Below are 26,502 nucleotides of genomic sequence, written 5' to 3'. Positions count from 1 at the left end.
AATTCTACAAATGTTAAGTGCAGTAAAATATATATTTCTTACTGGACACTATTGCTGCTTAATCCAAACCGTCATTTGTTTGTTAAGAAGTGATTATCTAAACATTGAACACACTTATGAATCTAAAAATGTTTTTACATACATTTTGCATGTACTTTTACACTACCTGTTGTACTTGTATATGGCTTGATTGTACTTTTTGACTAATAAGTTTTTCACTGTACATGTGACAAAATCAATAACATGTGACAATATAAATTTTAATGGAAAAAGCAAGGAAAGAGATAAGAAATAAACCATCATGGGAGTGAGGGACTAACATCGAATAAATGAAAACATCAGACATTTCAACATTAATTAACAGACTACTCTTAAAGAACATTCAATACAGAATAATATTGCAGGATGTTTGGACTGACATAACAATAGAGTTCTTGCCAACACAGAGGAAGAAAGAGAGGGATAGCTAAAAGCAAAGTCAAAGAAATGCTCTTTGAAGCTGTTAATAAACAAGGAGTGAGGAACTTGAAGGCCATAACGGATCAAACCGTTATGGAGATGGAATTCCAGAGAAGTTACAAGATATTTTGAGAAGTTGTTTGTGTTGATATTTAAATAGATAATTCTAAATAAAAATACGAATCCCCGAACGCTTGATGAGTATACAAAGCAGCAAATGTATCAACAAGCCAAACAGAATAGAAAGATAGTAGATGTAATTGCAGAACCGGAGAAAGTTAAGTGAACAAAACTGAATCTTAACTGGGACATTTACAGGTGGCTCTTGAAACACATTGGGAAAATGTTGCCAGCAATCCTGACCCAACTCATCATTCACTGATCTGAGAAAACTGGCATACACAGAAACAAGTGACAATATAATTGGGTATTGGCATGATGGGGTAATGACCCACTACCATATATGACAAACTTTACTCGTTACAACTCAATGACGTTGTTACTAATATCCGTGAAGAGTGGAAAGGGTTAAGCAGTGTCAGTGATAGCTCGACAGTCGCATGCACACCTCTGTCTGAAATCTGAAATGTCCAAATTGCATTCTAAAGATTTGAACATGAAAATTTAGAATACCACTTCAGTATAGCACAAGGAAATACTGCACTCTTGGAGGTGCTCTCTTCATGATAACACGTTAACCTGCACTCACAGATCACAAACCAACACAAATAATCCCAAGACACTTGAAAGCAATCCCCAATGTTTGTGTCTATATTTATCCCACCATTAAATTCATTCCAACAGATTGCTGTTTGTGGGACCTCCCGTCATAGTGGCATTAGGTTTGATATATTTTTTAGAACCATTAAAACCCTGTCCCATGGTACGAGTTCATTCCAAGAGCTCTCCCGAGTTTAAAAAAAAAATCAAACTCGTGGTAAGCACGGAGAATGAACGTAGCGGGTACGTCGGAGCTCGGGGACATCCCTTAGCGGCACGTAACGCTAATGGCAGGTACTCGGGAAGACTCGCTAACGGCAGGTAAGCACGGGAAGACTCGTGAAGATTTTTCAACATGATGAAAACTCGGGAGAGCTTTTGGAATGAACTCGTACCGTGGGACAGGGCTATTAGGAACAAGAGAATGAAGTGGCACAGACTGAATTTTAAGAAAGCCACCTTCTTTCACGGGAAAGCAAATCTTTGGAACTCTCTGCCCTTCCTACGCTCGGGAAGATAGAGGAAAATTACTGGATGTTTTAGCAAGTGTTTTGAGTTGTCAAGGATTACAAGGGACTGGCACAGAAGAAGTCGAGATCAGAGATCAGCCTTAATCACACTGAAAACAGATTAGGCTTGGGGCATTTGGTAGCCTACATCTAGCTCCTATTTTCTTGTGTTCTTGTCTTTGTAGATATACGTATCAGGAATTAACTAGGAGAATCAGCTGGAGATGAGGAAACAAAAACGATCACATGAAAAGGCAAAGAATAGTAAAATAAAAAAATTCTAAAGTGTATACATTGTAAACGATCAGATGTCTTTTGCAGTAATTGGAAGGGAGCAGAGTAGACCAATGTTGACCCAGAAAGCAGTGTTAATCATGATAAGCTGACGAAAATAGTCTCATATTCCCAAAGCACCAAAATTAAATAGAAAACATTTAGAAATCAACTTTTGAAGACAGTGGAGCAGTGGAGCAGAAATGTTGGAGCAAGAAGAGCAAGGTTAAGGGGGGACTTGATAGAGGTCTTTAAAATGATGAGAGGGATAGACAGAGTTGATGTGGACAAGCTTTTCCCTTTGAGAATAGGGAAGATTCAAACAAGAGGACATGACTTCAGAATTAAGGGACAGAAGTTTAGGGGTAACATGAGGGGGAACTTCTTTACTCAGAGAGTGGTAGCGGTGTGGAATGAGCTTCCAGTGGAAGTGGTGGAGGCAGGTTCGTTGGTATCATTTAAAAATAAATTGGATAGGCATATGGATGAGAAGGGAATGGAGGGTTATGGTATGAGTGCAGGCAGGTGGGACTAAGGGAAAATAATTGTTCGGCACGGACTTGTAGGGCCGAGATGGCCTGTTTCCGTGCTGTAATTGTTATATGTTATATGTTATAAGAAGTGTGAACAAATGTGATTAAAGGTCAAAAATAAATTATAGGTCGGCTCAGCTGGCAGCTAATTTAGAGTAATTATTACAATAGAGCCCAGGGTAATTCAAGCATATTTCCTAAACCCTCTCAGATACTCTGAAAGAATATTGGGTTCAAGATAATAATGATGGGTCACAACACTGCCCCACACTTCCATTGCAATCCTATTCCTCTGTCCAGGTCCCCAAACACACATTTCTGGAGAAGCAGAAACTTGTTCTTTAAATTTAGGGCACAGCTTTGACAAGACTAAAGACAACAGGACTCCAGTCCTGTCGATTGGGGTGGCTATTGAAGCCAATAAAGAACCTGCACAGTAAAGATGCGACACTGAATGGTTGGGTAGTTTGAGGTGAGCTCTCTCCCTGCTGCTTTTATCGGGAGTTTGTGAGATCTCAATAAATGCTCATGAGGTTTTCTGCTTCTCTGTATGTTCTTTCACACCGAGTGGCAAGGCTCCAGGGAATTGCTGGAGTCAAAGGCAATGGTGCATTTTCACAAGGAGACTTTGAGAACTTTCTTACATTATTTCCACTGTCCACCTGGTCATCTCTTACACGGACAGAGGTTGGAATAAAGTGTTCTTTTCACGTGTTTGATGGAAGGCATGTGAATGACATAGCCAGACCATTAGAATCAACTAAATTTTATCAGAGCCTCATTGCTGGTAAAATCAGTTTATCAGAAGCCAATAACATTGATTTGCAAGTGGATTGACCAGACAGCAGTATTCCTCTGTGCTTTAAGGTACGTAGTGTTGGTAGTCCCAGTCTCAGAAACATTGGACAGTATGATCTCTGCTGCAGTCAATCCTGCTTTTGTACCAGGTGTGAGCCTTTACCTTCATACATCCATATTCTCAGTTGGCTAAAGACTTGACTGGCGCAAGGCAGGAAATTGGGAATTTAATCTTTGTACTCTGCTTTCAGAACTGGCTCTGAAGTAGTCCACACTTCCCAGCTCCCATCATGGAACTTTATTGTTGGTGGAAAAAAATTGTGTGCATGTTTCAATGTGGGCCCCTTCCTCTTGAATACTTCAGAGAACAAGCCATGCTGTCTTGGAGCTTAACCTCTAAATATATACAGATGCAAGTGTCATCTGCACTCCACAGCCATCTGACTAGAGTAAGAACCTTGTACTGGGGCGGGGACGGCATTGCTGCTCTCACTTGTCCTGTATGTTAGCTTTGATGCAGTGCAGCATTATGTGAGAAAGAATGAAAATAAATAGTGTCAGTTTGGCGACACAGCAATGGTTTATACCAGTGTGGACGAGTAATGGCTCTGCTGTGCACCCACAGGTCAGGATAACAGCTTGCAAAGCATCACAAAGCATAAGTAGGGAGATACATTTCATGGGGAAGTCAATTCAGAGATGCTGTTTTGGCATTCCTCCTGATTGAGCTTCAAAAGCTGAAGACAAAAACAATGCTCTTTGTATTTCTCTTGAAATTGTCAGTCAAGATCTTGTCTGCAGTGTTTCCATGAGCAAAATCAAAACTGTAATTCATAGGTGCAGCTCTTCAGTCACTGGGACAAGACCGTTGTGGAGGACCTTGACAACAACATGCCCTGTGACAACCAGTAGGGAGATCCCTCCGTAGTTGCTTCCAGCAGACCTTAGTGAAGGTAGTCACATTTATAGTGCGAGGCCCACTGGCATATCTTTCTCCTGGATGTGGAAGATGAGGATATGATTGTGTGACCAAAGTTTCTTGTCATTTTACAACTTTAGTTGTGATTCCGTCTACTTCCATTTGCCCAGATGAGAGGAGTAACCCTCTACTCCTTTGCTATCCAAGTGCCTGTTAAAATGCATTTCAAACACAACTTTTCTATCACCACCCCTGGCATCTTGTTCCACAGAACCACCACCATATGATAAATTTAAATGTTTCCACTCTCAGCCCTCTAGTTCTAGACTTCCCCAGAATGGGAAAAGACCAACTCTATCTCTATTTCTGCTTTCCCTTCCACTCAACATGATAAATAAATTCCAATCAGCTGTTGTAGAAGCAAGCATCGCTACCTGGGGCTCAAGTGGAGTTTTGGCTTAAATTGCCTTTCCAGAAGTAGTCAGAGTTGCCATGGATGAATGAGGTAAATGCTGTACTTTTTAATTAATATTTTTTATGCAGAGAGGGTCACATTACTCCTGTCACCAACTCCAACTCTCGATTTCTATTTTACCAAGAGCTTGTGAACACCCAAAAAAAATTAAAAACAAGACAAAACACAATTTCTGCTCATTGCAGATCCATGAAGTATACAAGCAATACATTGGGTGGAAAATTGTTTCTTTTTTTTTTAAATAGGCGAGAACCAACCGCAAGAATAGACAAGATGGTTATCTGCTCTCAAAAACAGGTTGGAAGCCACAAATACAATGTGGCAGCAATAATCTCGGTGGAAGTTGAAAATAAAACGTCTTTGGACATCAAAAACTGATTGGCCAAAACAGAAACCTAGTCACATGTTATAGATGTGACAATCCTTTAATTTAAAATGTTCTATCTTCAAAAATTTGCTAACCTGATTATTCGTAACGAAGCATTTCACTACCCAATGTGAAGGTAAAAAGTGCAGTTGAGACACACACAGTAACAACAAATTGTTGAATACCAGCCAACGACTTTTTTAGGTGTCAAACTATTAGAATTCAAAGATCAAAGCTAGTTGCAATTAATGTAGTTGTCGGGAAAAATGTACTCCAATGGGAACTGCAGGCTTCAGGCCTGGCATGTGTTATTTCTCTAACTTTTCCCTGTGCTCTTCACTGAGTAATAATTAATGATCTGCATCTTACAATGTCAGTAACATAGACAGTGATGTTTAAAAGTGCAAATCTTCCGGAACTTTTGCTTTGGCAGAACCACTGTAAGGAATTACAGTTGGCTGAGAGATGACACAAGCACAAAAGACGTACAGTTTAAAGCTGCTGTCAGCACACTGTGTGCAGCTTCTACAGCTACGATTCTTTTGGGATTGAAAACTATTACCTTCATGCACTGAAGTCTGGCACAATTAATTCAATGATGTACGCAAGATTAATTGAAGTGGAAGTATTGCTCTTCTAAAATCCAGAATCTCGAATTTAGATTGACAAGATTTTGAGATATCGTTGTGCGAAATTGACTCCTGATAATGTGAAGACGTCTTCTGAGGAAGTGAGCCCATTAGTGTTAATTAATTTACAATTAAAATGGCAGAGAAAAAAAATCAGCACAACACCCTTGGTTAATGAACATCTAACTGATGACGCAAGACTCACGTTTTTGTACTATCAAGCACATCCATTTCCCCAGGGTAAATGTCATCTCCACTCAGTTCAGACTACATAGAAAACAATTTCTGGTTATAGCCAGTGACTCTAATAGAACCAGCAGCATTCAGCCATTCCAGAAGAAGTCTCTGACTCATAGACCTTCTCAAATTCCACGACCACTGAGTGACTGATCATTTTGCAGTGGTCACGAATGCTATGTTGCTGGGCAGTGTCAGTCTGGGTAAAATAAAGGCTCTCAGGTCAAAGAAAGTCACTCAGCTCATCTATCATAAACTATTGAGACCCATTCAATTCTGAAATGCAAGACATTTTTGTTTTTAGGTAGACACAAAATGTGAAAATGAGGGAGGGGGTAGAGAGGGTGGGAGTGAGGGTAGATAGGGAGGGGGAGGGAGGGGTGCTAGAGAGAGGGAGTGTAGACATGGCAACTAGCCTCCCTACCCCCTCCTCTCCCTTAACCCCCCCCCCACCTCCCTCCTCACCTCCTCAGGATATTTCCCCTCTCCACCCCACTCCCCCCCCCCCCCCATCTCCTTCTACCACCCCACTCCCCACCCCATCTCCCTCCTCCTCATTTCTCTCATCCTCCTCACCTCACTCCCATTCCCTGCCCCAGCATCTACCCAGGTGGTAGAGCAGCGCCAGGGCCTGCAACTCGGCCTGGTTCTCCTACTCGGCCCGGCCCTGGCTGTAGACTCGAGCCATCAGCTCGGCCATCGCCTGGGCTCCAGTCCAGGCCCCGACTTCATCTCCGGGCTCGTCCCTAACCCCAGACACAGGCTCACCCTTGGTTCCAGCGGCGGCTTCTTTCTCAGCCCCAGTCACGGCCCCATCCCAAGCCCCGGGCTCGGCCTTCACTCCAGCTCCAGCACCAGGCTCGGCTCCAGCCCAGGCCCCGGGCTCGGCTCGCAGCACCACCCTCCCCACCAGGTACTGGGTGGCTGTCGGACGCCGGAAGCCGCTGCCACTCCATGTTCACCGCGTGCGTTGGAGTGCCCCTCCCTCTCGGAATGTCCCATCCTGCCTTGCGAGTGCGTTGTGACGTCATTCGGATTTTTTTGGCGAAATGGGTGAGTTTGGACGCTATTTTTAAAATTTCAAGGATTAATAACTTCGGAAATATAGGTGGGAATGCGACGGGAAGATGTTTATCGCCACCACAGGAAAGATTTGAGTAGGATGTGTGAAAATGGGAAGGCTGTGGCCTAGCGTTTGGAAGAAGATAGGGAAACCAGATTGACACAGAGACACATCGTGGGCACAAACACAAACAATAGGAAGACTTTTAGTATTATAGAGATATATAGATATTCTAACCCAGTTGCCCTCTAAGTCAATTGGGGCATTCCAGGATGCAACCACTGAACAACAACAACCGAGGCCTAGTTGCTGCTCAGAGCTAGTCACCTGACTGCAGAAATGTTGAAGCAGATGAGCGCAGAGGGGTGAAATCTGCAGGCTGGGACTCCAAGTGACCCAGTCCAGAAAAATCTAGCCAAATGCACATTGAATGACTGAAGCAGAAAAATATTAATAACACAGGAGAAGCATATAACAAATGTTTTCAAACAGCATTCAAATTATTCCTTATACTTCAAAACCCACTCCTGCAATCTGAACAGTTTCAAGATGAGACATTCAGCAGATAAAGATTTAGAGCCATTTGCAAATTTTTAGTGTACAAATTACCCCAAGCCTACCGTTTCATAACAGAGCTATAGCAATTATGAAATAATTTGATGTGCCTCAGGTTTCATACCATCGCACATTTAAAAAAATGCGTAGCTTTCCCGGTTATAACTGAGTGAATGACAAACGTTCATTACAACCCACAAAACACTGCAGACGACTTCTACCACCCCCATGACATAGTTTTACTCTTTTTGGTTAGAGATACAGCTGGGAAAATGGGCCATCAGCCCATCGAGTCCATGCCAAATATCAACAGTCCATTCACACTAGTTCTATGTTATTCCATTTCCTCAGCCACTTCCAACATATCAGGGCCATTTCAGGCCAATTAACCTTCCAACCCAAATGTGTTTGGGATGTGGGAGAAAACTGGAGCACACAGAAGAAACACACGTGGTAACAGGAAGAATGTGCAAACTCACAAGGTCACTATCGAACCCAAGTTTCTGGCACTGCGAGGTATTAGTCGTGGCTATCCCTCGAGGTCGCGGGATACGTTCCGTTGTTTTTTTGCTCACAGAACAAAGATGCCTGTGCGTGTGTTTGCTTAACGTGTACTTGATGTTGCACTCCAAGAAGCACACGGTCCTTCACAAATCATTCAACTAATTCCAATGGCACAGGAACCAAGACGATTGGAGCTGATAGATCTATTGCAGTCTTCATCCACCTTCACAGCCATTGAGTTCAAGATTACTTCATCCGCCTGGTCCGCCGTTTTGATCTTGTAGGTTGGACCATTCTTAGTCTGGACCCTCATCCTCAACCTTGCCGCCATGGGTGGCCCTACCAGAAGATGCTGGTGCTTCCAAAGGCATCACTCTCGGAATAATGAGGATACGCAAGCCTCTTCACCGCGACAAGGTAAACGATCCGAAGACAGTAGTACTACCAGCTGCGCCACAGCGAAGTCAGGGGATATGGGGAGAAGGCAGGAACGGGGTACTGATTGGGGATGATCAGCCATGATCACATTGAATGGCGGTGCTGGCTCGAAGGGCCAAATGGTCTACCCCTGCACCTATTGTCTATTGCCACTGTGCCACAATAATACACCACGATGCTGCTGTTTTAAGATGATTAAAGATTAGAATGTTAGGTATCTAATTTTACATTGGTAACTCCCAAGTTTAGTCCTAATTGCTTACTCTTTCAACCTAGAGTAATGTAACTTTAAATACTGAATAGCATAATAATCAAAGATATCTACCACACACATTTGTACTGTCATTGAGAAAATTTGAACACATTCAGCTTCAAATTCAAATTCAGTTTCAAATTTAATCTTGAATGACAGCACAACCCATCCAATCACTTAGCTCTACTGCCTAAAAGAACAAGGCTGCAGGTGTATTAAAATGCAACACTTTCAGGTTATATGAAACATAGAAACATAGAAAGTAGGTGCGAGAGTAGACCACCAGGTCCGTCGAGCCCGCACCGCCATTCGCTCATGGCTGAACACTAAACAGACACACTTACCCACAAACAGTAGACACAAGACACAGAACACAAGACACTACCCTCCCCTTTATACCGCTATCACCCCTCTCCACCCCAAGAACCTCGCGATCTCCTGGGGGAGGCAAAAAACCGGATAAAAACCCAGGTCCAATTCGGGAAAAAAATCCGGGAAATTCCTCTCCAACCCCAATCCAGGCGATCGACACTTGTCCAGGAGATCACTCAGGTCTTACTATACTAACCATACCTAGGTCCATATCCCTGCCCTCTCCCCGTAGCCCCTTATCCCCTTGGCAGCTAAAAAACCATCTATTTTAGTCTTAAATATATTTAAAGTTTCTGCTTCCACTGCTCCCTGGGGCAGTGAATTCCATAAATTAACCACCCTCTGGGTGAAGAAGTTCTTCCTCATCTCAGTTTTAAAAGAGCCCCCCCTTATTCTGCAACTATGTCCCCTAGTTCTAGTTTCCCCGATCATTGGGAACATCCTCGGTGCATCCACCCGATCAAGGCCCCTCACGATCTTATATGTTTCAATGAGATCGCCTCTCATTCTTCTAAACTCCAAAGAGTAGAGTTCCAGCCTACTTAACCTTTCCTCATATGTCAATCCCCTCATTGCAGGAATTAATCTTGTAAACCTTCGCTGCACTGCCTCCAGGGCTAGTACATCCTTTCTTAAGTATGGACCCCAGAACTGTACACAGTATTCCAAATGTGGTCTCACTAATACTGTGTACAGCTGCAGCAAGACCTCCGTGTTTTTATACTCAATCCCCCTAGCAATAAAGGCCAAAACTCCATTGGCCTTCCTGATTGCTTGCTGCACCTGCATACTAACTTTTAGTGATTCATGTACTAATACCCCTAGATCCCTTTGCGTTGCATTACAACGCAGCTCCTCCTCATTTAGAAAATAACTTGCCCTATCATTTTTTTTCCCAAAGTGAATGACTTCACATTTATTAGTATTAAATTTCATCTGCCAAGTTGTTGCCCACTCACCTAGCTTATCTATATCCTTTTGCAGACTCTTCCTATCCTCCTCATCCCCTACTTTTCCTCCCATTTTTGTATCGTCCGCAAATTTTGATATATTACACTTGGTTCCCTCCTCCAAATCATTTATATAAATTGTGAACAACTGGGGTCCCAGCACCGACCCTTGCGGAACCCCGCTAGTTACCGGTTGCCATCCCGAGTATGAACCATTTATCCCCACTCTCTGCTTCCTATTTGTTAGCCAATCCTCTACCCATGCTAATATATTACCCCCAATCCCATAATTTTTTATTTTTAGCAATAGTCTCTTATGTGGCACCTTGTCAAAAGCCTTTTGGAAGTCCAAGTATACCACATCCACCGGTTCCCCTTTATCCACCCGGGTTGTTACTTCCTCAAAGAATTCGAGCAGATTCGTTAAACAGGACTTCCCCTTCACAAAACCATGCTGGTTCTGTCCGATGAAGTCATGTTTATCCAAGTGCCCCGTTAGTGTTTCTTTAATAATTGTCTCTAACATTTTACCCACCACCGATGTTAGACTAACCGGTCTATAGTTACCCGCCTTCTGTTTACTTCCTTTTTTAAATATAGGTGTTACATTGGCCATTTTCCAATCCACTGGGACCGTTCCTGCCTCCAGGGAGTTTTGGAAAATTATCACCAATGCATCCACAATCCCCACCGCTATCTCCCTCAAGACCCTTGGATGTAATCCATCAGGCCCAGGGGATTTATCCTCCTTCAGTCTCATTAATTTCCCTAATACCACCTCCTTGGTGATCTTAATAGTATTTAGCTCCTCCATTCCTACCGCCCCCTGTTTATCCAGCGTTGGAATATTTTTTGTGTCTTCTATGGTGAAGACTGATACAAAATACTCGTTTAATGCCTTTGCCATTTCCATGTTCCCCACCAACAACTCTCCAGTCTCACCCTCCAATGGACCAACGTTCACCTTAGCCACCCTTTTTCTTTTTATATAGCTATAAAAACTCTTACTATTAGTTTTTATGTTGTTCGCTAAATTCCTTTCATAGTCTATTTTCCCCGTCTTAATTAATCTCTTAGTTATTTTTTGCTGACCTTTAAATGCTTCCCAATCCTCTACCCTCCCACTATCTCTGGCTACCTTATATGCCCTTGCCTTCAGCCGAATACTATCCTTTATAGTTTTACTGAGCCATGGCTGACTGTTCTTACCCTTACCCCTTTTTTTCTTCATAGGAATAAACTTTTCTTGAAGGTTATACAGTATACCCTTAAACGTACACCACTGCTCATGTACCGTCTTATTCTTGAGTCTGCTATCCCAGTCAACTTTGATCAGCTCAGTCCTCATACCTTCATAATCCCCCTTATTTAGACTAAGCACCCTAGCCTGAGTTTCAACCTGCTCCCCTTCTATTTGAATATGGAATTCGACCATATTGTGGTCACTTGTTCCCAACGAGTCCCTAACTATGACATTTTTAATTAATCCTGCTTCATTACACAGGACCAGATCCAAGATTGCCTCCCCCCTTGTCGGTTCGGTGACATACTGTTCTAGGAACCCGTCTCTAATACATTCTATAAACTCTTCCTCTAGTCTACCCTGCCCAGTTTGGTTTGCCCAATTAATATGAAAATTGAAGTCCCCCATGATTACAGCAGTTCCCTTTTTACATGCGTCAACTATTTGCAGATTTATGTTCTGACTAACAGCGTCACAGCTATTTGGAGGTCTATAAATTACACCCACTAGTGTTTTTTTCCCCTTATTATTCTCTATCTGTACCCAAGCTGTTTCACTATCCTGATCCTTCAACGCAATATCCTTCCTCTCTATTGCCGTTATTCCCTCCCTTATTAAAAGGGCCACCCCTCCTCCCTTTCTTTCCTGTCTATCTTTCCTAATTGTCGAGTACCCCTCTATATTTAACTCCCAGTCCTGATCTCCTTGCAGCCATGTCTCCGTAATGGCCACGATATCATAACTATATATACTTAATTGCACCGTTAATTCATTTATCTTATTACGAATACTCCGTGCATTTAAATAAAGCACTTTCAGATGATTTTTACTACCCTTCCTTTCCGTTTTTGCCCCTTTTACATCTAGATCTTTATCTTCACAAATTCTGTCTCCTGTCACATTTTGAATTTCCGCTTCCCCACTGATACCCTGATCTATTCCTGACTTGGAAGCATATCACCATACCTTCCTCGCTACTAGGCCAAGATTGTTACAACACCCTACCCCACAATCTTATATTAGATTAAATGGGCCACATCATTTCAAAGCTAGTGTTTCAGCTACCTTCAAGGGATGATTAAATGCTGGAAGGCCTCACAAATAACAACGAGATCAACAGCTGAATATGATGTTCTGGTAACAACTCAACTGTAATGTTAGAAATCACTTTGTTAATTTTTCAAGGAGCAATTCACAACAGCCTTTATTATTTCTATTGCTGTTTTTACTTTCTCCTTATATCAGAGGCAGCCACTCAACACACCAGGTCCATGCCAGCTCCCAATTAATCCCATTGCACCTATTCTACCAGGAACTTATTGCCTGTTGCACACTCTTCTCAACTCTCCTTTGATACTTTTTGTTTTACCATTTACCTGTACTAAGGGGTAATGTACAATTAACATGGCAGTAAATCTTTGGAACAGTGGAGCAAACAGGAGCACCTGAAGGAAATAAACACAGCTACAGAGAAACAATGGAAAGTCAAACAAAGAGCACTCAAGGTTAAACTAGGGCTTCTGGAGCTGAGATTGCAGCATTGAGGGCCGGTCCCACTTAGGCGATTTTTTGGCGATTGCCGGCGACTAGGCTGTCGCCACACGGTCGCCGGGGTGTTGCCTGTATGGCCGTGAGTAGTCTCCTCAATCGCCCAAAGAGTTGTAGCGTTTTTCTGGTCGCCGCTGGATTTTGAAATGTTCAAATATTTTCAGCAACAGTCGGCGACCGTGGGCTTGTCGTAGCTTGTCTTCTCCTGACGTAGGTGCTGCCTGCCATAGGTTGTCGCCAGGATGACGAGGTTGTCTTCAGGTGAAGTAGGTTGTCGCCGGTGCTGACTTTGGTGAATTCCATTGTTGTAGTCGCCTAAAACAAAATCGCCTAAGTGGGACAGGCCCATTAGTCCAGTCGCCTAAAAAAATCGCCTAGTGGGACAGGCCCTTTAATTACCGTGCCACCAAACCACCGTCTGACCCGAATTTATGCACACTGATGGAAGCACGTTTTCATCCATTCCTATCACACAGTGGTAACCATTGTGGGGGGATGATTTCTGTGTGTAAGTGATTATTTTAGTTTGTGTCCAAGATGGCTGTCGGAAGGGAGAGTGTACGCTAGCGCGGTTTAGCTGCCGCTGCTCTCTCTTCACATTGTGTTTTTGATTTTTTTGTCTTTGGATCGAACTCTGTCTTTAATTTGTGTATTGTTGATGTCTTTATTATTTATTTTACTCCAATTATATGTTTTTTACTCTTGTTAAATTCTTTAAGGTGTCCTTGAGACTTTTGAAAGGCGCCCATAAATAAAATTTATTATTATTATTATTACTTTGGATGTATCCTCAGCATAATATTGATAAAGGAAAGCTGATTTAGATGCATTCATTCTGGTACTTTAAGTTGTATGCTGCCATTTTCACATTCTGCTACATCTCTGCCTGTTGAATTCTGTGGAAGCATTTCTTTTCAACAAAGGCAGCACTCGAAAAATAGCATTACTTAGTGCTTGTAGGTGCGCCTGTTTTGCTTGTCAATTTGATTGTTAACTCTAGCACAGGGCACATGCTTGCTTCAAAAAAAACATTTTTTTATTCCAGCAGATGAACATCACATCTCAAGATGAAGCTGCTGCTTACAATACATCTTGAGCAAGACATCTTGAGAAGTTTTTTTGGAGAGGCTCAGCTGAAAAGAACTGATCGATCTCAAGCACCTGTTTAACACTACTTTGCATATCTGCAGTTTGTAAAACGTGCAACAATTCACTAAGATTAACCCAAAAGCAGCTCCCTTCCCTGCATATTCAGGAATGTCATTATAATATAATTAGCCCCCACCATTTTTGTTAAGAAGCATTATTCTGATACAGCATTAAATTGCAGGCAGATTAATCAACCCCTGACATTTCGCCAGCATTAAACATTAATTCTGTTTCTTTCTCTCCAGAGAGGCCACCTATCTCACCAATCATCCTCAGCATTTTCTGTTACCACTTCAAAAATCAGTGGACCCATCCTTTCATCGACACATCTAGGTTTAGCCAACAATGCACTAAATTTACAAAATAAACTCATTGATCACCATGCAATCGAAACTAAAATAATTAAATGAGCAACTGCTTTTTTTCTGTTTTTAAGATGCAAGCTATCAAACTATGTGAAGTCAAGCATGCATACATAACGACCGAACACAATATAGGAAGATAGGACTGACAAAATGCAGTGCAAAATAGTTCATTTTTATGGTTCATTGAGAATTTTAGCTCGTTTGACTTCAAAAACAAGTCAGAGTTGAGATTTTTTGGCAATTAAATTTCCAAACATAATTGTTTCCTTTGAGAGCCTCATCCACTCCCACTTCAATCTTTCACACAATCTTCCAGGTGGCGCTCAAGTTAAATCATATTCTAAATCAGGTAATGGAACAGGTTTAATTTTTCCAATAACTATTATGCTAATCATTCATGAATTTTATTTCTTTTAACCATTTTTCACAGTATCTTGGTACATGAGGCAATATTAAACAATTGGCAATAATAAACTAATACATTTGTAAAATAGTACAGATTTTGATCTCTATTGCTAGACCATTAGCTTTGGTCCGAATAAAATAAAAACGTATAGCTCATCTAATCACATTCAACTTCCTTTTATTGGCACAAAATTATTAATCTTTGAAGTGCCACAATAAAATACCTCTGAAACTATTTGTTCCTAGTCTTCAGAAGAAATGTTCAAGGTTTTTTTCAAGACTAAATATGGCTTATTTTTAAAAAAGAGTAAATTTTATTTTCTAATCGTAAACAAGTACGTTAATCAAAGAGATACCAAGTGGATTCCAATTTCTACAGAACACAAGGCCAAGAAAGAATTGAGTACTTCTTAATTTTGACTTTGCTTTGAAAAGAACCCACACAGAAGGGTCTCGACAGTTTATTTTCCTCCACGCAGTGACGGAAATCGCTAACAAAATATGGAGGGGACACAATTTCTTGGCAGCTGCACGCGCATGCGCACACTCACATGCGAGGCTTCGAAGGCTTCTGCCGTGGGCCCTGTGAACGGTAATTACAGCTCAATCCAGCGCTAAATGCAGCTCAACTCTGCCTGTCTGGCCGTGTTAACCTACAGCCCTGCCTGGACTGACGGAATTCCAGTCTGGACCCTGTGAGCTTGCGCTGCTTCTGGCTGTAAGCCTCGGCCATATTTCCCTTAAGTCCAGGCAGGGCTGTAGGTTAACCCGGCGGGAGAGGCAGAGTTGAGCTGGGTTTAGCGCTGCTTCTATGTGCTGGCTGTGGGCACCGCGCCCGTCTGACTCCCGACATCTCTGGCCACCCTCGGGCGTGGGGGGGGGGCACTCGGGTGGGCACGGGGATGGTCCAGTGGCAGTTCGGCAGCAATTGCAGCGCCGGAGAGCCGACCGGGATCGCTCCTGGCTGCAGATGAGGCGAAGGTGTGTGTCCAGGGCTGCCGTTGTGACACTACGCCCTGGGCACGTCTCCCTCTCCAATCACCGCACTCTATCCTCAGTCCCACCCCCCTACTTCAGCCTCTGACCAACACCTCCCTCCTCCAATCATCGCGCTGAATCATCATGTCCCGCCCCCATTGCCTGCTGACCGATGTCTGTCTCGATCAGCAGTCCCATCCCCACTGTCTCGCGGAAAGCGGAGATTTCACCGGGTTTTAAAATCCGGATTACAAAAAATGGGGGGGATCATCCCCCACCTCTCAAAACAGAAGGGGGACGTGGCCAGGGCGTAGTGTCTACTGACTTTCGTGCCCCCAAAGAAACTGCAGATGAATATTTTGCATACTGTACAGAAATATATCGACTTTACATGACACCTACCTACTCTTTAAATACAGAATAAACTAACTTGAGGCCTGCTTTCAGCCTCCGGGTCTGAAAGGAACTTTAACTTCCATCCAGCAATAGCAGATAACAGCTGTAATCAGTGTAATTGGAATTTTACTTACACAGCTAAAAGTTGCAATAGTTACATGACTGGCAATGATGGAAAGTAATTACAACTGCATAAATAATCAGATGCAACCAGGAGGATGGTTGGTATCTTTGTCAGTTGGGAAGCCCATTTTTTTCTAGTCATAGAACAAGCAGAGGAATAGGCAGGGACAGGAATTAATACAAATGTAATCAGCATTTTTTTTAAACCTTACAGGATCACAAGCAGTGATGAACTTTACATTCAAAGGATATCCCAAAAAACTTCACAGCGGTTACCATTGTATAATAGCAAAACATGGTAACTCACAATGTGTTTACGACCTGATAACTGGGAAAGTGTTCTTAATTCAGAGTTAACAACTGCCCCCTACTTAGAACCCTTTATATTGATCGGAGGAAATGAACAGGACCTTGCCCATAAAAGAGTATCTCAAGTGCCACTTTCAATTTATATATTTTAACTGAATTAGTATTTTAACCCACGATGATTTGGGTGTGTGCACCAAGTAATCAGAAATTGGCCACATGCTCAGCGGAAATTAGGGATGAGAGGGTTGGGAGCTAGAATCAGCACGAAGTTAAAATAGTTATGGGTGAAACCCAAAACAGAAGCTTCAATCTCCCCAATTATGCAGAAACAAATTATTTAGTGTCCAAAACAATGATTGCAATACGTCAATAGTTGAGAGACAGTGATGGGATCATGGTGTACTACAGAACGGTCAAATAATATCAGCCAATCCTGTGGTTTCCAATGCTGTTAAGGGACAGCAATGGAGCAGTTATTGAAATAAACTTTTCAAGCTTTGAGCCAAGAGGGTGGATATCATATTTCCTTCTTTTCAAATCACTCAAGCTTGAAAGTATTGATAGACCCAAGATTTATGGCTGCATTTGAAACAATATTTGAATTTGAAATCCACTTGAGCTTCACTTAATATTTGGTTTTGATTTTGATTTTAAACAAAAACAAACTACTTTCCCTGATCGATTCTGCTTAACTATGGTACATCTAAAATGAGAAAAAGTTAAAATAGTAAATCTGACAAGCACTTATGGCATACAAGATGAAGATATTTTTCATCATATTTCAGGAAATTGTCTGATAATGAGCATCTAGTCAGTGATTGTTTATACTTTTCTCCAATTACTTAACATTCACAGATGTAGATAAAAAGAACATTTCTTTCCATTTCCGTTGCATCTTTAAATTACTGTCATAACATTACAATCGTGATCAATCAAAAGGATGGAATAAGCCTAATATTTCATAATATGCATTGAACAGTAACTTTTAGACAAGAAAGTGTCCATTGCTCCTCTGGTGCACCCAACATCCTAATTCTTGCCACTATCTGCAATTTAAGCAAACAAGATTACATCAGACCTTAAATTCAATTCAACTATCTGCAGTATAAGAAGTATGAAAATGTGTATCAATATACATAAACACAATTGTGATTGTGTTGGGGGACAGGGCCCAACTGGTCACACTTGGTCTACTATATATTACTAAAACTCTAATTAATATCTTCTTCTTTAGGGATACATGCAATTTTAATAATTACTTTCCTGAGCTGAGAAACTTAATAATTAGAATGCAAAACTCAATTAGAAATTCAAATGTATGATTTTCTTCTGCTATTATTGCACACTTGGGAACAATCTTTTTGCTGCTCAGTCATTTTCCTCAAGACTTGTGTGTAATTAATGTCATTTTACACCTGTTATTAGTTTAATGAGCATGGATAAAGTTGCAAAGTACAGTTCCATAGCTATAAAAATATCTATTTTAGGTCTGCATTTGAACTAGCATTCTTGATTAAACATATATTTTACATTGGGATGTTGAGAGACAAATTTAAAAGTTTTCTTAAAATACCTTGCAAGTTAGTCTGAACCATTATTTAATAAACTTCAGCAAACAATTCGATTGGACTCTAAATATTATTTGTGGGCGGCACGGTGATGCAGAGGAAGAATTGCTGCCTTACAGCACCAGAGACCCGGGTTTGATCTTACTGATGCCATTTGTACGGAGTTTGTACATTTGCCCCGTGATCTCCATGGGTTTTCTCTGGGAGTTACAGTTTGCTCCCACAACTCAATGACGAACAGGTTTGTAGGTTAATTCGCATGGTAAAAATGTAAATTGTCCCTTGTATGTGGAAAGTATTAGTGTGTGGGAATTGCTCATCGGCGCGGACTTGGTTGAATAGCCTGTTTCCATGTTGTATCTCTAAACTAAACATGTAAAATCAATAGCCGATACCTATTTCAGTAAACTAATTTAAAAGAAAAGAACGTAACAAGCTTGAGGTTCTACTTTAGTCTTACTCCACAAAGCAACCAATCTTGACAACCAACTGAAACTTCCTCATTGACATTTACTAGATGTGACCTGCAGCTTACTGATCTAAAATTTTAAATGGAACTAGACCAAGTGGGACCCGTTGGGCCCCATTCCCCCAACGCAAACCGTTTCCACCACTCACCTGTTCCTGGTCTCCTCGTTCGGGGACCAGCCCTCCCGTGTGAAGCCACAACCCCACCCCCCCCGCGTTGGGGGACGCGGCCCAACTAGTCCCACTTGGTCTAATATATATTACAAAAACTCTCATCTTGTCTGTCTGTGACTCTATCTGTGACTGTCTGTGACTCATGCCCTGATGCTCTGAACTACGCCAAAATGGTACACCATAGCACAACAATATTTGCACCACCTTACTCACCGTTGTCCTGTGGTGTGTTGTATCATACTTTCGTTCAGATTGATGTTATATTTTACAAGTTATTGACATTTTTAACTATACAATCCCCACTTTGAGAACAATAACTTCAAGTGCAGTGGCAGTTAGCAGGTATGATGTCCCAATGGGATCTCATTTTCATAAAGCACGCTGGACACAGACAGGACAGAGACACGGGCTGGGTTTGAGCCGGTGAGGGGTCCGGAGGCTGCTGCTCCAGAGCCGGGGGAGGGGGAGGGGAGGCCTCAGACCACAACCTCAAAAAGTAACTGACTGACTTTCAGTTACTTTAAAATCCGCACGCACGCAAAACTTAAAGTCTCCCCGGAGCGTGGGATTTAAAACGACCATGGTGCTGAGGCTGGAGCGAGGTCTGGGGGCGGTGGCGCGTACCGGCCCCGTGGAGAGGGAGAGGACCAGGCCCCCGGAGCCAATCACCCGTTCCTCCAACGTAAACCCGTTCCCCAACGCGATATTCCACCACTCACCCATAGCCCGCAACTGCGCAGACATAGCTAATTTCCCTATATCCCCCCCCTTCATTCCCTCCCCTTCACACTCCCTCTTTTCTCTCCTCATCTCCTCCCTCCCTCCTTCACCTCTCCATCCCTTTCCTTTCCCCTACCCTCAGTCATCCCTACCTTCAGTCACTCGCTCCCACCCACCATAACCCCTCGCCCCTCCCTACCCCGTTGGGCCCCATTGCCCCAACGTAACCCGTTTCCACCACTCACCAGATCCCCCCAACGCTATCAATCCGTCCCATGTGGGGGGGGGGGGGGGGGGGGGGACTTTCACTCAGACAAGATGAGAGTTTTAGTAATATATATTAGACCAAGTAGGACCCGCTGGGTCCGTCCCCTGCGGCATCACACACATTAACACCAAAGTAAAAGCAAATGGCATAAGAGCGAGCAAAAAAACTGCATACACTTGAAATCTGACGCGCACTTGGAGCGGCCATTTTCAAAGGAAGATCAAAGATAAATTGAATCCAACACCTGAAACTAGATTCGTTAAAGGAGACAGCGATATTTGGAAAATAAAAGCAAAAGAAACAGGAACAAGTGTAATAATGCCTCTCAAGCCCACTTCGCCTTTCAGTAAGATCACAGTTTATCCAACATTCATGAAAATCTTTCCTGTCCTACCAGCACAACCTACAATTCCTTTATTAATTAAAAATCTCTCTCATGTATAATTTTCTTCAACTGACCAAAGTGTCTGCTGGCATACTAGTGGCAGAGGTGAATTTCATCATTGCCTACCTTCACCAGGTGGTGGCTCAAGTTGCAAGTCGCCTGTAATTTCCAGGGTCTCTCTGTGAACCATCAATGTCAGAACTAATGGAAAACCATGCAATCTACAGTGAATCCACACCAAAAACAAGGTCAACTAAACCTTGGTAGGCAGATACTGCTACCTTCAGACGTGAATATACAATACATTTCACAAAGCAGCTGGGGTCAAGGAAAGAGCATTCACGTCGCAGCCCTGTTTCCACCAATCTTTCCAGCACCACGCACAAGAAGCGACAAGACAGACACTATTGTATGCAGATGCGGAGAAGTCTATTCAGCTCTGGCTGAACAACTTCTAATCTTGTGTGTGGGCTCGATAAGACAAAGCAGCTGATCTTCCAGAATCACTCAAATACAACAAAACTCAACCAACAAAAAGCACTTCCTATGAATTGTTCTTCTATTGGTTGCAAGCACTCAGTGATAAAGAATATTTGTTTTTATTTTAATTAATGTGCAATTTTAGCCATTTCTCATCTCTGGAATCCAATTTATATTAAGATTTATATTAAGTCAAATTCATCAGCTTGTTTCCATTAACGACTTCAGCAGCAATGTACATTCAAAGATATTCTTGCATTTAATTAAGTTTACTATTGACAAGACAATAATTTATCCATGTCACAGGATACAAGAACGATGACCAATACTTACTGTATGTATAAGAAACAAGACATTGTGCAGCAACAATGTCTGATTTTTGAATTTACGGGATTTTACCCTTAGAGCTGAGCAATGCTGCTCATGTTATGTGCTTCTAGGTCACTTGATTATCTGCTGATTTAGTTGGTTTCAAATAAAACAATATTTACATTTACTTGCAAAATTAAATGGCTTTTAATGTGACTTTTGTAGCGATGAATGGTGAATGGTCACATAGTGCTATGCTGATTCAATGTGTAACTTTCACCTGTTGGTCCACTTTCCAATTAAATTCTCGCCTAAACACTTAAATTCCCAATTATCTAAATAGAACACATTCACTGGCAAATCACTACTCAAAACTTACGGCATTACTATGGGGGGGGGGGGGTCATTCCTAGAAACCAATCAATATGGCAATTTTATGTAACACGACTCGAAACAAAAATGTTTTTCTCGACAAATTCTCAAGTACAAATTTTATTCCACATCTCCGATTTTCGAGTAGTGATTTGTGAAAGCTTGAAGGGTACATTTCTGTTACCAAAACGGTCGCTATGCGAGGACCACCTGTATTATCAAGCATTCAGAAATTTATCAATACAATTTAAAGAATCCTATTTAAAATAAATAATAAAAGCGCCGTGGGCTGAATAGCTTCTGTCAGGAATGTAAATTTTACGCAATCTGCATTAGGCTGAATGAACAAGAAACTCTAAACATGAACACCATTGTCGTTCATAAAATGGCAAAATCCTTTTTTAAAAAGCATGACTAAGTGGTTTGACATTCTTAATTAAAATTCAACAGGAAATATATGATTTGATAGAACCAATTAATACAAGTTCATTAGAAATATTTCTATACATAAATGAAAATTGAACTGAGAATTGTGGGGCCCCTCCAGAGTCAGTTTCCTCCCTACAGAATAGATGATTAGCCAGAAGCTATCATTAGTTGCAAAGCAATTTATGGCGTACTACAATCTCAAAAATAAAAGGAAACAAGGAGGCAAGAAACCGCATCCTGCAAATCAGTAAATGAGAAATACTCCTTCAACCTACCCAAGGTCACATCATCCTTTTCAGTTAATATGAATAACTCAACACATGAATGTTTCAATAAGGGAGCATGATGAACTAAAATTTTAATACATACTTCAAAATATGTGAATAGCAGCTTTGGAAAGGTGTGAACTATATGTACAGAGTCGATCTCCATAAATCATTAGCATTTACAATTTATACAACTATCTTGTTATACAAATTCCTCCTGGACAAGACTATTGAATATTAATGCAGAAATCACTGGATTTACAAGGGAAAGAAAAATGCATCTTTTTGATAGACTCCTCGCGTCAGTAGTTTTACATAGAACATTTGATTTTAGTTAATGGCGTTAATTTTTTAGAGATTGAGTGAAAAAATAAATCAATCACTTGATAAAATCAGAGAGGCCATGGCAAATCTGGTGGACTCCAGCAGTCTCATTAAAGAACAGAAAGGAGGGATATGAGAGGTTGGGGCAAATACTGCAGTTAAAGAGAGCAAGATTAACAGACAGGACAGGCAGGTGCATGGTAAAGAAAGAGGGAAGACCAGTGGATAACGTGGATTTAGTTAAAAACTAGAGGCTTAACAGGTAAAATGGATGAACTCTGAGCGTAGCTTGGCTTGGGGCACTGGGATATTACAGCCATAACAGAAACACGGATGAGAGAATGGCTGGACTGACTCTGGCAGTTCCAGAGAACAGATGCTGTAGGCGTGATAGAGATGCAGGTAAGAGGGAAAGGGATGTTGCTTTTTGATTAGGGTGGACGTAACTGTGGTGCTCAGAAAGAAACTTAGGAAAAAAGATGGGAATTATTACATTGATGGGCTTGTAACAAAAGCAAGATGCAAAAGAACAGGGACAGCATGGTCCTGTTAGATGGTTGGTAAGTTTAAGGAATCCGAGTTGGCAAGAAATGTTGAAGTTCTGATCGTGAAAAAGGAAGTTAGGAAAAAGGAAGATTTAGGCAGTCAGGATCAAGATAGTCCCTCCCCGAGTCAAAGTGTCGGAGTTTAATTGAGAAGGCAATCAGGAAGGCAAAATGAAGACATTAAATGGAACTGGCAGGCTAAGTCAAGGAAAATCCCAAGAGATTCCACAGGTATATCAAGAGTAAAATGGTGGCTAGGGTAAGAAAAACTACCTTTAAGGAACAGCATCATAGAACCACAGGAGATGGGGGAAGTATTAAATGAATACTTCTCTTCTGTTTTTACTGGGAAGCTCATGGAAGCTAAAGAATTGAGGCATTGGAGTTATAATGTGTTAGATGATCTAAGTTAGATCAACTATGAATTACCAGAGAGGAGGTATTGGCAGTTTTAAAACACAAAAAGATGAATAAATTCTCAGGACCTGACCAAGTGCAAGCTTATACCTTGTAGGAAGCCAGAGGGGAAATTACAGAGTCTCATGCAGATATATTTATATCATATTCAGCCAAGGGAAAGTTTACGGAAGTATGGAGGGCGGTTAATGTTGTCGTGTTATTTTAAAAGGGCAGCAAGAACAGGCCAAGGAACTACAGGCTGGCGAGCCTGACGTCAGTGGTGTGAAGGTTGCTGGTGGGGATTCTTAAGGACAGGAGCTGCCAGCATTTGGAAAGGCACAGATTGATTATGGATAGTCAGCATGGCTTTGTACGTGGGAAATCATGTCTAACATACCTGATAAGAGAATTTTAAAGCGGTTACAACAGTGGTTGTTCTCATTATTGACCTTAGCAAGGCTTGTGGCCAGGTCCCGCACGGTAGACTTGTCTGGAAAGTTAGATCACATGGAATCAGAAGGGAACTGGCCAATTAGATTTAAAATTGGCTTGGAGGAAGGAGTTAAAGGGTATTTGTGCAGGATTGCTTTTCTGATTGGAGGCCTGTGACAGAAAACATTTCTTGCAATAGTTTTCTATATGATTTTACTTCAGGGTCAGATGCACATTATGTATTGTATTACATTGCTAATATAACTTCAAGTCCTTAGATTAGATATAAGGTAGTAATAAAATCAGTCTTTATGACTTACCAATATATTCAAAAACGAAGACTACAAAGAAAGGCGTGACAAGGTCGTTTATACCCTGGACATAGCCACTGGCTGGATGCCGAATTGCCCATATGAAAAGTATACGCTCAAAGATCTGGAAAAGAAAAAAGGTGATAGAAATAGGAAATTGTTTCTTGTGCAACAAGTATATTAGTATCTTTCAAAATGAATGACAATGCAGATATTCATTTCCATAGATAGACCTTAGATTAATAGGTCATTGCTAATTTTACAATATCATCACCTGGATTGGGTAGTAGTTCATGCATTTCCATAAAAATCAGGCACACAAACTAATTCATTTAATGTATTACTTACTGTATCAACAATTCATTACAACTAGCTGTTTATGATACACTTTAATTTTACATTGAAATCAGAACTTTTCAATGCAGTAAAAATTAATCTTGCTCTCCAATACTGCACATAAACAATGATCCAAGTCTTAGTGGATAGGCAAAGTAAAAAAAAATATGCATCAAAAACTTGCACATGGCATTATTATTCAAAAAACATTCTTCCTGTGACCAAAGTTTTGAGATACTAATGTTGATGTACAGTTATTACAGAGTTAATGGCAGCATCAAAAATCAACAGGAATCCAAAACTAGGCTGGAATTTGGCGAGTTAAAAACTAATAGGACTAGGCATTCATTCATTTAGGTACTATTATGGTCTTCTGTATTTTATGCTCCCGCCAGCCAAATATCACGCTCCTGAGCAGTGACATCCTATCAATTTATCATTTGAATAATTATTTAACAGCTCAGTCGGAACAGTACGTGCTGTAGAACATTTAATCCAGTGTCAGAAAGAGGGGTGGCACGGGCCAGGGAGGCAGCCAGGAAGGAAGAGAGAGTGAGAGAGCGAGACACGAGTGAGCCTTTTTCTGTTCTACTCGTCAGATCCTTGATCCTATTCCTTTGTAACACCTACCTTCAATCACTTTGTCAGCTCCTCAAATAACTCGATCAAGTTAGTAAAACATGACTTGCCGTGTAAAAAGCTATGCTGACGCTCTGATTGACCCATTCTCTTCCAAATGAGAGTAATCCTGCCCTGAAAAATCCGCTCCAATTGCTTTGGCGAACACTGATGCGGCTCACCGGATTAATACCCTGGATTCTCTCTACTTACCTTCTAAAATAAAGGAACAACATTGGCCACTACTCAGTCCAGCGTGACCTCGTCAATGCCAAGAGAAGATGCAAAGATATTCGACAAGGCTCCCATAATCTCCTCTTGCCTCTCTCAATAACCAGGGATAGATCCCATCAGGTTCTGCGGATTTATCCACATGAATGCTCTTCAAAGCCCCAACACCGCTTCCGCCTTAACCTCAACCTGCCCTTGCATATTAGTATTCTCTACATTGATCTCACTGTCCTCCATGTCCTTCTCCTTGGTTTAAAGTATTTGTTTAGCACCTCATCAACATTCCCAGACTCCAACACAAATTCTCTTTATCCTGGAGCGTTCCTATCTTTTCCCTGGTTCTTTTGTTTTAAATATGTAAATACTTTTAAATATCAAAACACTTAACCATAATTGGACCATTATATTGTTAGTTTGTAGAACATGGATTTTTAACATTAGTAATGTTTTATATTTTGGTATCTTCCAATTTTTTCTTTTCCTTACCTCATGTACAATAATTGTGAATCAATTTCCATGTTTCAAAGCAAGCTTGACTGGTTTAATAAATTAGTTTTCAATCAGAAAGGAATGTATACAAACTGCACATCAACCAAGTGCAAAATACTCAAAGCATATTGGTTATTGCAGTCACTGATATGCACAGATAGTTTGTACCACTTGTGTACACAAGGCTATGCACCTTAATGAGATGTAAAACTCCCAAAGTCTATTCCTCAAATGGTTAAAAACCTCCAAATGGCAACTTCAAGGCAGCAATGACGACATTGCACTTAATAAGTGGGTGTGCACTATGTGCTTGATTTAAATGATCAAACGATTTGAATACATCCTGTTTAAGCAGTGAGGGCTACATCTTCATATTCAGATAGACTTGCTGTAAGATTTTAATCATGTTCCTGCCATTCTGAAACTAAGAGTTCACACAGTGAACAAAACTGCTATTACTGAATTATATTGGTGCACAAATAAATTAAAAAATATAAATTATGTTCCAGCAAGAAACATTTTGTATTAATCTCATTATTTCACTCACATAGATTTATTGCTTCAAACACTGGTTAATTATCTTGCACCACCTGGGAAACTCAATGTAGTTAGTGAGATTCAATCTGAAACTTGAAAAACTACTTAACTCTTTCCTTTCCAAGATTTTCTAATAGCCTTGAGCAGCAGATAATAATATGAAGCGAGGCCAGTCAGCTGTTATATTACGCATTCATTTAAAATTAAATTCTCATTGGTAGTGTAATTTCATACGGCTCTTTTGGCTGAGACTGAATCAATGAGTATATTT

At 41.2% G+C, this 26,502-nt stretch overlaps 1 protein-coding gene and 1 long non-coding RNA gene across 7 annotated transcripts in view; both read right to left on the bottom strand.

Moving 5' to 3' along the window:
- The window catches only part of tbc1d22a (TBC1 domain family member 22A), a 191,005-nt gene that overhangs the window by 107,093 nt on the left and 57,410 nt on the right, over positions 1-26,502 (bottom strand). For all 6 annotated transcript variants that reach the window (XM_033039757.1, XM_033039760.1, XM_033039759.1 and 3 more), the window contains one exon: positions 24,030-24,144. In XM_033039757.1, the coding sequence (XP_032895648.1) occupies positions 24,030-24,144 (115 nt within the window). The remainder of the gene's footprint in view (positions 1-24,029; positions 24,145-26,502) is intronic.
- LOC116985184 lies at positions 17,196-20,475 on the bottom strand. The gene is made up of 2 exons (XR_004415217.1): positions 20,280-20,475; positions 17,196-17,616 (listed from the first exon to the last, which is right to left on the bottom strand). It is a non-coding gene; the product is annotated as an uncharacterized LOC116985184 (long non-coding RNA).

This window comes from Amblyraja radiata, chromosome 21, assembly GCF_010909765.2.
Source record: "Amblyraja radiata isolate CabotCenter1 chromosome 21, sAmbRad1.1.pri, whole genome shotgun sequence".
Classification (NCBI taxonomy): Eukaryota; Metazoa; Chordata; class Chondrichthyes; order Rajiformes; family Rajidae; genus Amblyraja; species Amblyraja radiata.
This window is presented reverse-complemented; position numbering and strand designations above follow the sequence as displayed.